At 46.2% G+C, this 16,005-nt stretch overlaps 1 protein-coding gene across 1 annotated transcript in view; it reads right to left on the bottom strand.

The window, feature by feature from the left end:
• Positions 1 to 16,005, bottom strand: part of LOC142740348 (FH2 domain-containing protein 1-like) — a 64,756-nt gene that overhangs the window by 6,811 nt on the left and 41,940 nt on the right. The window contains exons 5-10 of the mRNA XM_075849897.1: positions 13,738 to 13,823; positions 12,634 to 12,734; positions 4,799 to 4,869; positions 3,253 to 3,360; positions 2,359 to 2,429; positions 2,005 to 2,122 (exon numbers count right to left, since the gene is read on the bottom strand). Coding sequence (XP_075706012.1) covers positions 2,005 to 2,122; positions 2,359 to 2,429; positions 3,253 to 3,360; positions 4,799 to 4,869; positions 12,634 to 12,734; positions 13,738 to 13,823 — 555 coding nt within the window. The remainder of the gene's footprint in view (positions 1 to 2,004; positions 2,123 to 2,358; positions 2,430 to 3,252; positions 3,361 to 4,798; positions 4,870 to 12,633; positions 12,735 to 13,737; positions 13,824 to 16,005) is intronic.

Here is a 16,005-nt window from a genome sequence, read left to right on the forward strand (position 1 = left end):
ATGGATGGAGCCATGTACCGTCAAATCCTGAGTGACAACCTCCTTCCCTCCACCAGGACATTAAAAATGGCTCGTGGCTGGGTCTTCCAGCACGACAATGACCCGAAACATGCAACAAAGGAGTGGCTCAAAAAGAAGCACATTAAGGTCATGGAGTGGCCTAGCCAGTCTACAGACCTTAATCCCATCGAAAACTTATGGAGGGAGCTGAAGATCCGAGTTGCCAAGCGACAGCCTCGAAATCGTAATGATTTACAGATGATCTGCAAAGAGGAGTGGGCCAAAATTCCATCTAACATGTGTGCAAACCTCATCATCAACTACAAAAAACGTCTGCCTGCTGTGCTTGCCAACAAGGGTTTTGCCACTAAGTATTAAGTCTTGTTTGCCAAAGGGATCAAATACTTATTTCTCTGTGCACAATGCAAATAAATAGAGATCATTTTGACAATGTGATTTTCAGTTTTTTTTTTTAATATAATCTATCTCTCACTGGTAAAATTAACCTAGCCTAAAAATTCTAGACTGTTCATGACTTTGACAGTGGTCAAACTTACAAAATCAGCAAGGGATCAAATATTTATTTCCTTCACTGATTATATGTATATGTATATGTATATATATATATATATACACACACACACACACACACACACACACACACGTTGTATCAGGTTTTCTTCACAGTCAATGGCCTAAAGGGAAAATTTTGCTGGAATTGGTCTGTGGTTCATCCCCCGCACACTATGCACTGGGAGCCTTAAAGCCGTACACAAGACATTATGACTGGTCGATCTATTGCCCCTGCCTGAGGCTGGATGGCGTTGAACCCGCTGAGGTCTGGCGGCTACTGTGGGCATTTAGGGAAGAATTATCTTACGTTTATGGCCAACATTACTGTGCAAATAGCAATGGAGAACCCCAAAGCACTGCACTATGGGAACTACCTAAATAGGGACTGCAGCTCTGGATGTGACTGGAGTAGAAGACGTGATCACGGCATTATCTGGACATTTAAATTGTATGTTGAGAAGTGAAGTTTATCATTAGGGGGGAGGGGGCACTGGATAACATGAGGATTTAACACTGAGGCTATGTTCACACGCACTGTTTTCAGACGTAATTCGGCCGTTTTACGCCTCGAATTATGCCTGAAAAAATGCCCCTAATAAGTCTACAAACATCGGCCCGCTGCTTTCAATGGGTTTTACGGCGTTCTGTTCCCACGAGGCTTCACTTTACGCGTCGCAGTCAAAAGACGGCGCATAAAAAGACGCCCGCGAAAAAGAAGTGCATGTCACTTCTTGGGACATTTTTGGAGCCGTTTTTCATGGACTCCATTGAAAAACAGCTCCAATAACGTCCGTAAAAATACGCCTCAAAAAACGCGAGTAGTTAAAAAACGTCAAAATCAGGAGCGGTTTTCGCTTGAAAACAGCTGCGTAATTTCAGACGTATTTTGCTAAGCGTGTGAACAGAGCCTTAGGCAGTTATTAATGAAGCTTTTCAGTACTTTTCCTTCATTTTGGATCCCCTCCGGTCTTTGAATGAAAAATGCTTAAAAAACGGAGTGGATTGTGATTATAATGAAGGCAGGATCGGTTATTCTTCTTTTACCCACACATAGCGCCCCCTCCTGTCCATGGCTGTGTTTGGTATTTCAGCTCAGTCTCATTCCAGTGAATACTAGACACATGTTCCTGGAATAATAAATAATGTATTTCTTGTGTCCATCAAGGGTCGGGATTGCAGGGGACGTCTATGGATCATTGTCAGATAATAGGGGGGGGGGGTTCACCCTATAAAGAGCAGATCTCCCTGTGGAGGATCCAGTCTATCTATGCAGTACAATGCGGCCTCCTCATTCCTACAGATGCCACGCAATGCTACATCTCCACTGCAGTAGGACGTCTAAGGTTCCTATTAATAGGGTTCTCGAAGTGGATCATCAGTTTATAGGATGGAGCTCGGCAGCCATATAATAAGAGGAGATTGTTATTTCACCTGCAGGAACGGAGACATCTCATGCTTGAGGTCTGGCTGATCCCGGAGGGCTTCCCTGGTGCTCTGAAGTCTCCGAGAGAGGGTCTCCAGGTCACCCTCCACCTCCTGGGATGTGATACTAAAGAGGAAGACAGGGTCACAGTCATTGGACGATAGAAGGGCAAACGTGATCAACAATCGGAGGAGGATTTACTGCACTGATGAATTGGGGAAGGAGAGTCGCATGCGAACAACTGGCTGCAGAAATAGAAAATATGTAAGAAAAAAATATTCAGCCAGAAAAGTCCTATGCAAATACGTCTCCCCTCCAGAGAAGTCACCAGGAAAAGTATAAAACAGCCAAAAAATGCTCACCGGGACGCCTGGCTAATGTGTGGCAGTTTCTCTGGGAAGGTCAGAAGGGAACGGTTGTTTCTCTCAGCTTCCTGTGTATTAAAAAGACATATGTAAGTTGCAGGCGCCAGTTTAGAGCCCGGCAAGGTCGCAGGCGCCAGTCTAGAGCCCGGCAAGGTCGCAGGCGCCAGTCTAGAGCCCGGCAAGGTCGCAGGCGCCAGTCTAGAGCCCGGCAAGGTCGCAGGCGCCAGTCTAGAGCCCGGCAAGGTCGCAGGCGCCAGTCTAGAGCCCGGCAAGGTCGCAGGCGCCAGTCTAGAGCCCGGCAAGGTCGCAGGCGCCAGTCTAGAGCCCGGCAAGGTCGCAGGCGCCAGTCTAGAGCCCGGCAAGGTCGCAGGCGCCAGTCTAGAGCCCGGCAAGGTCGCAGGCGCCAGTCTAGAGCCCGGCAAGGTCGCAGGCGCCAGTCTAGAGCCCGGCAAGGTCGCAGGCGCCAGTCTAGAGCCCGGCAAGGTCGCAGGCGCCAGTCTAGAGCCCGGCAAGGTCGCAGGCGCCAGTCTAGAGCCCGGCAAGGTCGCAGGCGCCAGTCTAGAGCCCGGCAAGGTCGCAGGCGCCAGTCTAGAGCCCGGCAAGGTCGCAGGCGCCAGTCTAGAGCCCGGCAAGGTCGCAGGCGCCAGTCTAGAGCCCGGCAAGGTCGCAGGCGCCAGTCTAGAGCCCGGCAAGGTCGCAGGCGCCAGTCTAGAGCCCGGCAAGGTCGCAGGCGCCAGTCTAGAGCCCGGCAAGGTCGCAGGCGCCAGTCTAGAGCCCGGCAAGGTCGCAGGCGCCAGTCTAGAGCCCGGCATAGTCAAAATTTCAGAGCCATCTAGCCAAACATTATGACCACAAACCTGGAGACCGTTTCTTAAACATTTCTACTCTTACCATAGCTACAAAGTGCATGAGGTTCATTCCCGGTTTGTTTGCTTTAGTGTCAGCCAGTCTCTGGAGGGATCCCATACGAAATCCTATTGCGCTCCCTGCGTATCCACCCTACAAGACAAACAGTACGCAATTATAAGAGACAGACGTTAACCCAAAGTAAGAATTAGATGAGCAGATAAACAGGTTCCTGTCAAGAATGACGGAAGATTGTCGGCTCACGACTAAGAATCATTGTAGAAGCAAAACTCCGACGATCAGGGTCCAGCTAGTAAACCGGGTTTAGAAGAATAACCAAGTGGTCAGTCTATAGAACGGTCAACCGAACCCTTAACCTCGTCCCTAGAGCTGGGCTGCAATTACCCGCAGGTTGTCCGCCATAACAATACCACTGGGGAGAATGAGATTACAATTTAATGAGGGATGGACTAGATTTTGCTATGGCACGCTAAAGTATAAAAAAAACGGTGCTGGACTGGAAGACTGTACAATGGAGGCGTTCAGATTCTCAGCCCAGGAAACAGAGACCGTTCACTTAGAAGATCTGATGTCTCCAGAACCCTGGGAAATTGTTCTTATTAACGGTTTCATTTTCGTCTGACTCCATCTTTGGACGAGCACATTTTCTAGATGTGCGCCTGAGGGAAAGCCCTGGATGAGGAGAGGGAAGCATCAACTACTTCTCGCTGATAAATCACCAACATCTGTCGTGTATTCCAAGATGAGGACGTGTCGAGGTCTGTGGGACTGAGGGTCGAGGTCTGTGGGACTGAGGGTCGAGGTCTGTGGGACTGAGGGTCGAGGTCTGTGGCACCGAGGGTTAACGGGAGCTAAAGACCAAGAAAACCACAGAATGGGGCCCGGCAGGAGCATTGTGCACACTGTATCTTAGCAGCTTCTGGCCTGGAAGTCCTTACTAATGAAGAGCTTCGGGGCAGCTTGTAGAGGGTTCAGGTCTTCCACCGTCAGGTTATATAATGACCACCACCAGTAGCTGGGATGCCATGTCTCCTTCCCAGGGGGGGGGGGGGGCTTTTTTTTTTTCTTGAATTTCTGCATCCAACTCGGGTCAAGAGATAACCCCCAGTTATATTGTTATGGGGGAAAAAATGCTAATTGCTTCTGTAAGCCCCTGTTTGACATGTAAGATGTGACCGCGGCTGAAGTCAATATGAAGTAAATCTGGTCTTAGCAGATGTGTCTAGAGAACTGGGCCTACAAGACTGAAAAGAAATGAAATAACAGCTGCCGGGGAGTCACGGGATCATCGGGGAGAGGTGGAACATTTCCTCATGTGACCGTTATCATGGCCGCCTGCAGCAGGTCAGACTAGGGGATCAGTAAAGGTCAGATGGCGATAAACTTCTTCACGTGTTGGAAACATTTTTAGGAATGTGGTGAATGTCGTGTATAAAGTTCCCCAATATGACCCTTCTTATAAACGTGGCGTCTGATGGTTGGAGACGTCGCTAACAAAATCTCTCCCATAATAATTTTGGGCTTTACAGAGCGGTTTAGAGGCCAGATCAGGAATTATAGGATAACTCACGGCATTCATGTAGTTTCCGGCTTTGAGCACGAGGTGGATGAGGACGTGCAGCTCCTCGCACTGCAGCAGCTCTGAAACGGTACAAAATTCACTGTGACCACAGATGACACGGGGCAGAGCGAGCGCAGGGTCTCCCGTCATCTGTGTCATTAGGGCACCTTCATATCTGCATTGTAACAGGCTTCAACACAATGGCCTACATGCCCCCAGTAACAGGTGAACATGTCCTTCTATCTAGAGCAGAGTCTGCAGAGGGGACTGGACAGGGTTTAAAGAGGCTGTCACCACATTATAAGTGTCCTGTCTCCTACATAATGTGATCAGTGCTGTAATGTAGATAACAGTGGTCCTAGTAATAAAGAGGCTGTCACCAGATTATAAGTGGCCTATCTCCTACATAATGTGATCAGTGCTGTAATGTAGAGAACAGTGGTCCTAGTAATAAAGAGGCTGTCACCAGATTATAAGTGGCCTATCTCCTACATAATGTGATCAGTGCTGTAATGTAGATAACAGTGGTCCTAGTAATAAAGAGGCTGTCACCAGATTATAAGTGTCCTGTCTCCTACATAATGTGATCAGTGCTGTAATGTAGATAACAGTGGTCCTAGTAATAAAGAGGCTGTCACCACATTATAAGTGTCCTGTCTCCTACATAATGTGATCAGTGCTGTAATGTAGATAACAGTGGTCCTAGTAATAAAGAGGCTGTCACCAGATTATAAGTGGCCTATCTCCTACATAATGTGATCAGCGCTGTAATGTAGATAACAGTGGTCCTAGTAATAAAGATGCTGTCACCACATTATAAGTGTCCTGTCTCCTACATAATGTGATCAGTGCTGTAATGTAGATAACAGTGGTCCTAGTAATAAAGAGGCTGTCACCACATTATAAGTGTCCTGTCTCCTACATAATGTGATCAGTGCTGTAATGTAGATAACAGTGGTCCTAGTAATAAAGAGGCTGTCACCAGATTATAAGTGGCCTATCTCCTACATAATGTGATCAGTGCTGTAATGTAGAGAACAGTGGTCCTAGTAATAAAGAGGCTGTCACCAGATTATAAGTGGCCTATCTCCTACATAATGTGATCAGTGCTGTAATGTAGATAACAGTGGTCCTAGTAATAAAGAGGCTGTCACCAGATTATAAGTGTCCTGTCTCCTACATAATGTGATCAGTGCTGTAATGTAGATAACAGTGGTCCTAGTAATAAAGAGGCTGTCACCACATTATAAGTGTCCTGTCTCCTACATAATGTGATCAGTGCTGTAATGTAGATAACAGTGGTCCTAGTAATAAAGAGGCTGTCACCAGATTATAAGTGGCCTATCTCCTACATAATGTGATCAGCGCTGTAATGTAGATAACAGTGGTCCTAGTAATAAAGATGCTGTCACCACATTATAAGTGTCCTGTCTCCTACATAATGTGATCAGTGCTGTAATGTAGATAACAGTGGTCCTAGTAATAAAGAGGCTGTCACCACATTATAAGTGTCCTGTCTCCTACATAATGTGATCAGTGCTGTAATGTAGATAACAGTGGTCCTAGTAATAAAGAGGCTGTCACCAGATTATAAGTGGCCTATCTCCTACATAATGTGATCAGTGATACCCCTTGAGGAAGCACACTGCGAAACGCGCGTTGGGGTTTTTCCATACGTCCGTCAGGCTCCAAGTACATCTCATCATGGGTAAGATACCTTTTTTGCATTTGGGTTATAATTGCTAACTCTACTAACCACGATACTAAATGTTGACAGCTTTACATTGCCCACTAATCGGATACGACTTAGAGACCTACACATGTATATTACTGTGCCTCTATATTCTGTAATTCTGTGCATGTATATTATGTCATGCACTTTGGTATCTATGGTTGCCCCTATTCACACATGCTATTGGTAACTTTCCTGTATCTTTATAACTGAATAACTGAGCCTGCCCTTCTGCAATGGATATTTCACAGAGTCACTCTTTCCAATTGTACCTTTTTTTAAATAATTCTTCTGTGTTATGTGTATAACCTATGTAATAAAGATTTCTTTTATTATATGGCCTCTATACTCCTTGTTCTTTCTTGTGTATAAAATGCTTATCTAGGAGTGCCTTCCTAATAGATTATTTTGGTAGTATGCTTTACGCTTACAGCATCTAACCCTTGACACTAATTGCAAGAGGAGCCCCCCCTTTTTGTGTTTAATAACGTGATCGGTGCTGTAATGTAGATAACAGTGGTTCTAGTAATAAAGAGGCTGTCACCACATTATAAGTGCCCTGTCCCCTACATAATGTGATCCGTGCTGTAATGTAGATAACAGTGGTCCTAGTAATAAAGAGGCTGTCACCAGATTATAAGTGCCCTGTCTCCTACATAATCTGATCAGTGCTGTAATGTAGATAACAGTGGTCCTAGTAATAAAGAGGCTCTGTCACCAGATTATAAGTGTCCTGTCTCCTACATAATGTGATCAGCGCTGTAATGTAGATAACAGTGGTCCTAGTAATAAAGAGGCTGTCACCAGATTATAAGTGACCTGTCTCCTACCTAATGTGATCCGTGCTGTAATGTAGATAACAGTGGTTCTAGTAATAAAGAGGCTGTCACCACATTATAAGTGCCCTGTCTCCTACATAATCTGATCAGTGCTGTAATGTAGATAACAGTGGTCCTAGTAATAAAGAGGCTCTGTCACCAGATTATAAGTGTCCTGTCTCCTACATAATGTGATCAGTGCTGTAATGTAGATAACAGTGGTCCTAGTAATAAAGAGGCTGTCACCACATTATAAGTGCCCTGTCCCCTACATAATGTGATCCGTGCTGTAATGTAGATAACAGTGGTTCTAGTAATAAAGAGGCTGTCACCACATTATAAGTGCCCTGTCTCCTACATAATGTGATCCGTGCTGTAATGTAGATAACAGTGGTTCTAGTAATAAAGAGGCTGTCACCACATTATAAGTGCCCTGTCCCCTACATAATGTGATCCGTGCTGTAATGTAGATAACAGTGGTTCTAGTAATAAAGAGGCTGTCACCACATTATAAGTGCCCTGTCTCCTACATAATGTGATCCGTGCTGTAATGTAGATAACAGTGGTTCTAGTAATAAAGAGGCTGTCACCACATTATAAGTGCCCTGTCCCCTACATAATGTGATCAGTGCTGTAATGTAGATAACAGTGGTTCTAGTAATAAAGAGGCTGTCACCACATTATAAGTGCCCTGTCTCCTACATAATGTGATCCGTGCTGTAATGTAGATAACAGTGGTTCTAGTAATAAAGAGGCTGTCACCACATTATAAGTGCCCTGTCTCCTACATAATGTGATCCGTGCTGTAATGTAGATAACAGTGGTTCTAGTAATAAAGAGGCTGTCACCACATTATAAGTGGCCTGTCTCCTACATGATGTGATCAGCGCTGTAATGTAGATAACAGTGGTCCTAGTAATAAAGAGGCTGTCACCACATTATAAGTGCCCTGTCTCCTACATGATGTGATCAGCGCTGTAATGTAGATAACAGTGGTCCTAGTAATAAAGAGGCTGTCACCACATTATAAGTGGCCTGTCTCCTACATAATGTAATCAGTGCTGTAATGTAGATAACAGTGGTCCTAGTAATAAAGAGGCTGTCACCACATTATAAGTGCCCTGTCTCCTACATGATGTGATCAGCGCTGTAATGTAGATAACAGTGGTCCTAGTAATAAAGAGGCTGTCACCACATTATAAGTGCCCTGTCTCCTACATGATGTGATCAGCGCTGTAATGTAGATAACAGTGGTCCTAGTAATAAAGAGGCTGTCACCACATTATACGTGGCCTATATTGTACATGATGTGATCGGCGCTGTAATGTAGAGAACAGCAGTGTTTTTTATTTTGAAAACGTTCATTTTTGAAGGAGTTATGACCTATATTAGTTTTATGCTAATGAGTTTCTCAATGGACAACTGGGTGTGTTTTACTATATGACCAAGTGGGCGTTGTACAGAAGAGTGTATGACGCGGACCAATCAGCGTCATACACTTCTCTCCATTAATTTACACTGCACTAGCGATATAGCTATATCTCGATGTGCAGCCACATAAACACACTATAACATTACTGCAGTGTCCTGACTATGAATATACATTACCTCCAGCCAGGACGGGATGTGTATTCACAATCCTAACACTTATGTAGCGTCTCTGTGATTTACAGCACAGCAAGATCTCGCTGTAAATGACAGGTTACATCGTAATCTCGCGAGACTACGCCTGCTGTGCTGTAACTCACAGAGAAGTGGTCAGGATTCTGAATACACATCACGTCCTGGCTGGAGGTAATGTATATTCATTGTCAGGACACTGCAGTAACGTTATAAGGGATGAACCTTCTATTTTATTTTAAGTTTAAAATGAGTGACCCTTCCTGCTCTGGTGTTCACCACCTATTAAGTCATAGAAATTGTAGGTATAGGGAAAGAGGAAAATGGAGCAAGATTGGTCAATGTCGCCTTCAATTCTTTTAATTGATACCGACTGGTATAGGAAAAGGAATTTATTGCAGAACAATTTTTAATTATGTTTAATTTTTTATTTTGTCATTTTTATATTTTTATTACTTCATTTGTTGTAAATGTTTTATTTGTATTTCAAACCCCATTGATTAAGAGGCCATTATATGGCTATTCCTCATCAATGTTCCATTTTTAAAACCCTTTTTTTCTTTTCAAGAATTTTGCCGGCTTTACATAAACCTCACGGGTGCAAAGCTGGATATTTAGGTGGTTTCTTTTTTATACAGTCCCTGGAAAAGTGACTTTTCACAATATGTTGTTCTATAGTGTTAGTTTTCCTCTATCCTGAGGAAATTGTTGCACCGAGGTATCTTCTCAGATCCTCATCCAATAATAACACCTGCCAATGCGGTTTCATGATGTTCTTCAATGTTTGCGGGCGCGCGACAGCCTGTGATCTCCATCTCTCTGTTCGGAAGTGTTTGCAGACTGGGAGCGTGTCTAGCGTGAAAGCTGCGATCCCGGTCCCGCTGCTGGACTGACCGGTCCTGGTGCAGCGATACAAAGCCCGGACGACACAACGACGGGCTGGGAGATTTACTTTCTCCCAGTGCAGTCAAAGTGTTTGTACAAGTCCTAATACACAACCATAAATGATATGAACGAGGAAACGTCCCTTCTCCTGGTGTAATCCGACCAGCGGCTCGTCCGACACCGGCTGCAGATTTGAACTCTATGTTGTGGGAATTCATGGCCTAAGTCATAATCACAACACAAGTCTTTGGAGCGCTCCCTCCTTTTTCCCATTGATGAGGAATAGCCATATAATGGCCTCTTAATCAATGGGATTTGAAATACAAATAAAACATTTACAATAAATGAAGTAATAAAAATGACATTTAAAATTAAACATAATTCAAAATTGTTGTGCAATAAAAGGAAAAGGGGACGTTGCACAATAAATTCATTTTCCTATACCAGTCGGTATCAATTAAAAGAATTGAAGGCGACATTGACCAATCTTGCTCCATTTTCCTCTTTCCCTATACGTACAATTTCTACCACTGCACTGTTTATGTGGCTGCACATCGCGTTATATCTATATCGCTATCTGCAGTGTAAATGAATGGGGAGAGTGTATGACGCTGATTGGTCACTGATTGGTCAGCGTCATACACTCCTCTGTACAACACCCATTTGGTCATATAGTAAAACACGCCCAGTTGTCCATTGAGAAACTCATTAGCATGAAGCTAAAATAGGTCATAACTCAGTCAAAAATGATTGTTTTTCTAAATAAAAAAACACTGCTGTTCTCTACATTACAGCGCCGATCACATCATGTACAATATAGGCCACTTATAATGTGGTGACAGCCTCTTTATTACTAGGGTCACTGTTATCTACATTACAGCACGGATCACATTATGTAGGAGACAGGGCACTTATAATGTGGCGACAGCCTCTTTATTACTAGGGTCACTGTTATCTACATTACAGCGCCGATCACATTATGTAGGAGACAGGGCACTTATGTGGTGACAGCCTCTTTATTACTAGGACCACTGTTATCTACATTACAGCACTGATCACTTTATGTAGGAGACAGGACACTTATAATCTGGTGACAGCCTCTTTATTACTAGGACCACTGTTATCTACATTACAGAACTGATCACATTATGTAGGAGACGGGACACTTATAATGTGGTGACAGCCTCTTTATTACTAGGACCACTGTTACCTACATTACAGCACTGATCACATTATGTAGGAGACAGGACACTTATAATGTGGCGACAGCCTCTTTATTACTAGGGTCACTGTTATCTACATTACAGAACTGATCACATTATGTAGGAGACAGGGCACTTATAATGTGGTGCCAGAGCCTCTTTATTACTAGGACCACTGTTATCTACATTACAGCACTGATCACTTTATGTAGGAGACAGGACACTTATAATGTGGTGACAGCCTCTTTATTACTAGGACCACTGTTATCTACATTACAGCACTGATCACATTATGTAGGAGACAGGGCACTTATAATCTGGTGACAGCCTCTTTATTACTAGGGTCACTGTTATCTACATTACAGCACGGATCACATTATGTAGGAGACAGGGCACTTATAATGTGGTGACAGCCTCTTTATTACTAGGACCACTGTTATCTACATTACAGCACTGATCACTTTATGTAGGATACAGGGCACTTATAATCTGGTGACAGCCTCTTTATTACTAGGGTCACTGTTATCTACATTACAGCACGGATCACATTATGTAGGAGACAGGACACTTATAATCTGGTGACAGCCTCTTTATTACTAGGACCACTGTTATCTACATTACAGCACTGATCACATTATGTAGGAGACAGGACACATAATCTGGTGACAGCCTCTTTATTACTAGGACCACTGTTCTCTACATTACAGCGCCGATCACATCATGTACAATATAGGCCACTTATAATGTGGTGACAGAGACTCTTTATTACTAGGACCACTGTTATCTACATTACAGCACTGATCACATTATGTAGGAGACAGGACACCTATAATCTGGTGACAGCATCTTTATTACTAGGACCACTGTTATCTACATTACAGCGCTGATCACGTTATGTACAAGACAAGCCACTTATGTGGTGAAAGCCTCTTTATTACTAGGACCACTGTTATTTACATTACAGCACCGATCACATCATGTACAAGATAGGCCACTTAGAATGTGGTGACAGCCTCTTTAAAATCCATTTTAGAATGAGAACAAATTAAAATTTTTAGATTTAAAGGGGGTTTCCCCCCAGGGACATTTATAACATATCCACAGGCTAGGTCAAATGTCAGATAGATGCAGGTCCCACCTCTGGGACCTGCACCTATCTCTAGAACAGGGCCCCCTAAACCCCATTCTGCCGCAGCTGAATTTAGACCATAAAGAAGGAAACCGAGTAGCTCACGTATCTGCCATTCACTATGATGGGACTTACGGAAAAGGCATAGCTCAGCGTGCTACACAGTTTTCGTAAATCCCGACCATAAAGTCAGGAAGTGGTTGGGAGGCAGAGAGAGTAGAAGAAGGTAGAATGGTGTTTAGGGGGCCCCGTTCTACAGATAGGTGCAGGTCCTAGAGGTGGGACCCGCATCTATCTGACATTTATGACATCTTGTGGATATGTAATAAATGGCCCTGGTGGGAAAACCGTTTTAAGTTAAAGAAATGTATATGCCCCCTTTAAACATTTTGGTAAATCTGCAAAGGAGTCCAATTTAACTCCCATTCAATGCAAAGACCAAACATGACGGATCTCACCTGTAGAAGCCGCTGTCTGGACCTCAACCGCTTGTTTCAGAGAATTTAGCTGGGGAAAGAATTCTTCCTTAAGGATCATCACTTCAAGACGTTGGTGGAAACTGGAAATGAGAAGAAGAATTAGTAGGCGGGGGTCAGCAGACGGACACGAGGCGGGGGTCAGCAGACGGACACGAGGCGGGGGTCAGCAGACGGACACGAGGCGGGGGTCAGCAGACGGACACGAGGCGGGGGTCAGCAGACGGACACGAGGCGGGGGTCAGCAGACGGACACGAGGCGGGGGTCAGCAGACGGACACGAGGCGGGGGTCAGCAGACGGACACGAGGCGGGGGTCAGCAGACGGACACGAGGCGGGGGTCAGCAGACGGACACGAGGCGGGGGTCAGCAGACGGACACGAGGCGGGGGTCAGCAGACGGACACGAGGCGGGGGTCAGCAGACGGACACGAGGCGGGGGTCAGCAGACGGACACGAGGCGGGGGTCAGCAGACGGACACGAGGCGGGGGTCAGCAGACGGACACGAGGCGGGGGTCAGCAGACGGACACGAGGCGGGGGTCAGCAGACGGACACGAGGCGGGGGTCAGCAGACGGACACGAGGCGGGGGTCAGCAGACGGACACGAGGCGGGGGTCAGCAGACGGACACGAGGCGGGGGTCAGCAGACGGACACGAGGCGGGGGTCAGCAGACGGACACGAGGCGGGGTCAGCAGACGGACACGAGGCGGGGTCAGCAGACGGACACGAGGCGGGGGTCAGCAGACGGACACGAGGCGGGGGTCAGACGACGGACACGAGGCGGGGTCAGCAGTCGGACACGAGGCGGGGTCAGCAGTCGGACACGAGATTAGTGTAGGGTTAGTGGCTGGAGAAGACAGCTGGGATTAGGCGTAGCGGGATATAAGAAGTGAATATCATACATTTATTGCTGGCGTTTACAAGGGGCAATCTTTTGATTATTTAATTATGATCCAGCAATATTAAAATTAGGGAAGCGTCAATCAATGATCTAATATTATACAGATTGTTCAATGATGACCACAAGGGGTGGAGGAGGGGCACGGTACCAACACGATTATTCCACACCATAGTCAGACTTTACCTGGGAATTTCCACCAACATCACCATAAATAGTTCTGGATCAGACAAACGGCTTCGGTCTCCTTTAAACGCTCGAAGTTTCTTCATCTGAACCACAAAATGTTTTATCGTTAATACAGTCACGAGAAGAGACATCACACTATATACCAGGGGAGGCAGAGAAGGCCAGGCCATCACACTATATACCAGAGAGGGCCGGACCATCACACTATATACCAGAGAAGGCCGGACCATCACACTATATACCAGAGAAGGCCGGACCATCACACTATATACCAGAGAAGGCCGGACCATCACACTATATACCAGAGAAGGCCGGACCATCACACTATATACCAGAGAAGGCCGGACCATCACACTATATACCAGAGAAGGCCGGACCATCACACTATATACCAGGGAAGGCCGGACCATCACACTATATACCAGGGGAGGCAGAGAAGGCCAGGACATCACACTATATACCAGAGAGGGCCGGACCATCACACTATATACCAGAGAAGGCCGGACCATCACACTATATACCAGAGAAGGCCGGACCATCACACTATATACCAGAGAAGGCCGGACCATCACACTATATACCAGAGAAGGCCGGACCATCACACTATATACCAGAGAAGGCCGGACCATCACACTATATACCAGAGAAGGCCGGACCATCACACTATATACCAGGGAAGGCCGGACCATCACACTATATACCAGGGAAGGCCGGACCATCACACTATATACCAGGGGAGGCAGGGAAGGCCGGACCATCACACTATATACCATAGAAGGCCGGACCATCACACTATATACCAGAGAAGGCCGGACCATCACACTATATACCAGAGAAGGCCGGACCGCCACACTATATACCAGAGAAGGCCGGACCGCCACACTATATACCAGAGAAGACCGGACCGCCACACTATATACCAGAGAAGACCGGACCGTCACACTACATACCAGAGAAGGCCGGACCATCACACTACATACCAGAGAAGGCCGGACCATCACACTACATACCAGACAAGGCCGGACCATCACACTATATACCAGAGAAGGCCGGACCATCACACTATATACCAGGGGAGGCAGAGAAGGCCAGGCCATCACACTATATACCAGAGAAGGCCGGACCATCACACTATATACCAGAGAAGGCCGGACCATCACACTATATACCAGAGAAGGCCGGACCATCACACTATATACCAGAGAAGGCCGGACCATCACACTATATACCAGAGAAGGCCGGACCATCACACTATATACCAGAGAAGGCCGGACCATCACACTATATACCAGAGAAGGCCGGACCATCACACTATATACCAGAGAAGGCCGGACCGCCACACTATATACCAGAGAAGGCCGGACCGCCACACTATATACCAGAGAAGGGCGGACCGTCACACTATATACCAGAGAAGGGCGGACCGTCACACTATATACCAGAGAAGGGCGGACCGTCACACTATATACCAGAGAAGGGCGGACCGTCACACTATATACCAGAGAAGGCCGGACCGTCACACTATATACCAGAGAAGGCCGGACCGTCACACTATATACCAGAGAAGGCCGGACCGTCACACTATATACCAGAGAAGGCCGGACCGTCACACTATATACCAGAGAAGGCCGGACCGTCACACTATATACCAGAGAAGGCCGGACCGTCACACTATATACCAGAGAAGGCCGGACCGTCACACTATATACCAGAGAAGGCCGGACCGTCACACTATATACCAGAGAAGGCCGGACCGTCACACTATATACCAGAGAAGGCCGGACCATCACACTATATACCAGAGAAGGCCGGACCGCCACACTATATACCAGAGAAGACCGGACCGTCACACTATATACCAGAGAAGGCCGGACCATCACACTATATACCAGAGAAGGCCGGACCATCACACTATATACCAGAGAAGGCCGGACCATCACACTATATACCAGGGGAGGCAGAGAAGGCCAGGCCATCACACTATATACCAGAGAAGGCCGGACCGCCACACTATATACCAGAGAAGGCCGGACCGCCACACTATATACCAGAGAAGGCCGGACCACCACACTATATACCAGAGAAGGCCGGACCGTCACACTATATACCAGAGAAGGCCGGACCATCACACTATATACCAGGGAAGGCCGGACCATCATACTATATACCAGGGGAGGCAGGGAAGGCCGGGACATTATACTATATACCAGGGAAGGCCGGACCATCATACTATATACCAGGAAAGGCCGGACCATCACACTATAT

Source organism: Rhinoderma darwinii, chromosome 2 (genome assembly GCF_050947455.1).
Source record: "Rhinoderma darwinii isolate aRhiDar2 chromosome 2, aRhiDar2.hap1, whole genome shotgun sequence".
Classification (NCBI taxonomy): Eukaryota; Metazoa; Chordata; class Amphibia; order Anura; family Rhinodermatidae; genus Rhinoderma; species Rhinoderma darwinii.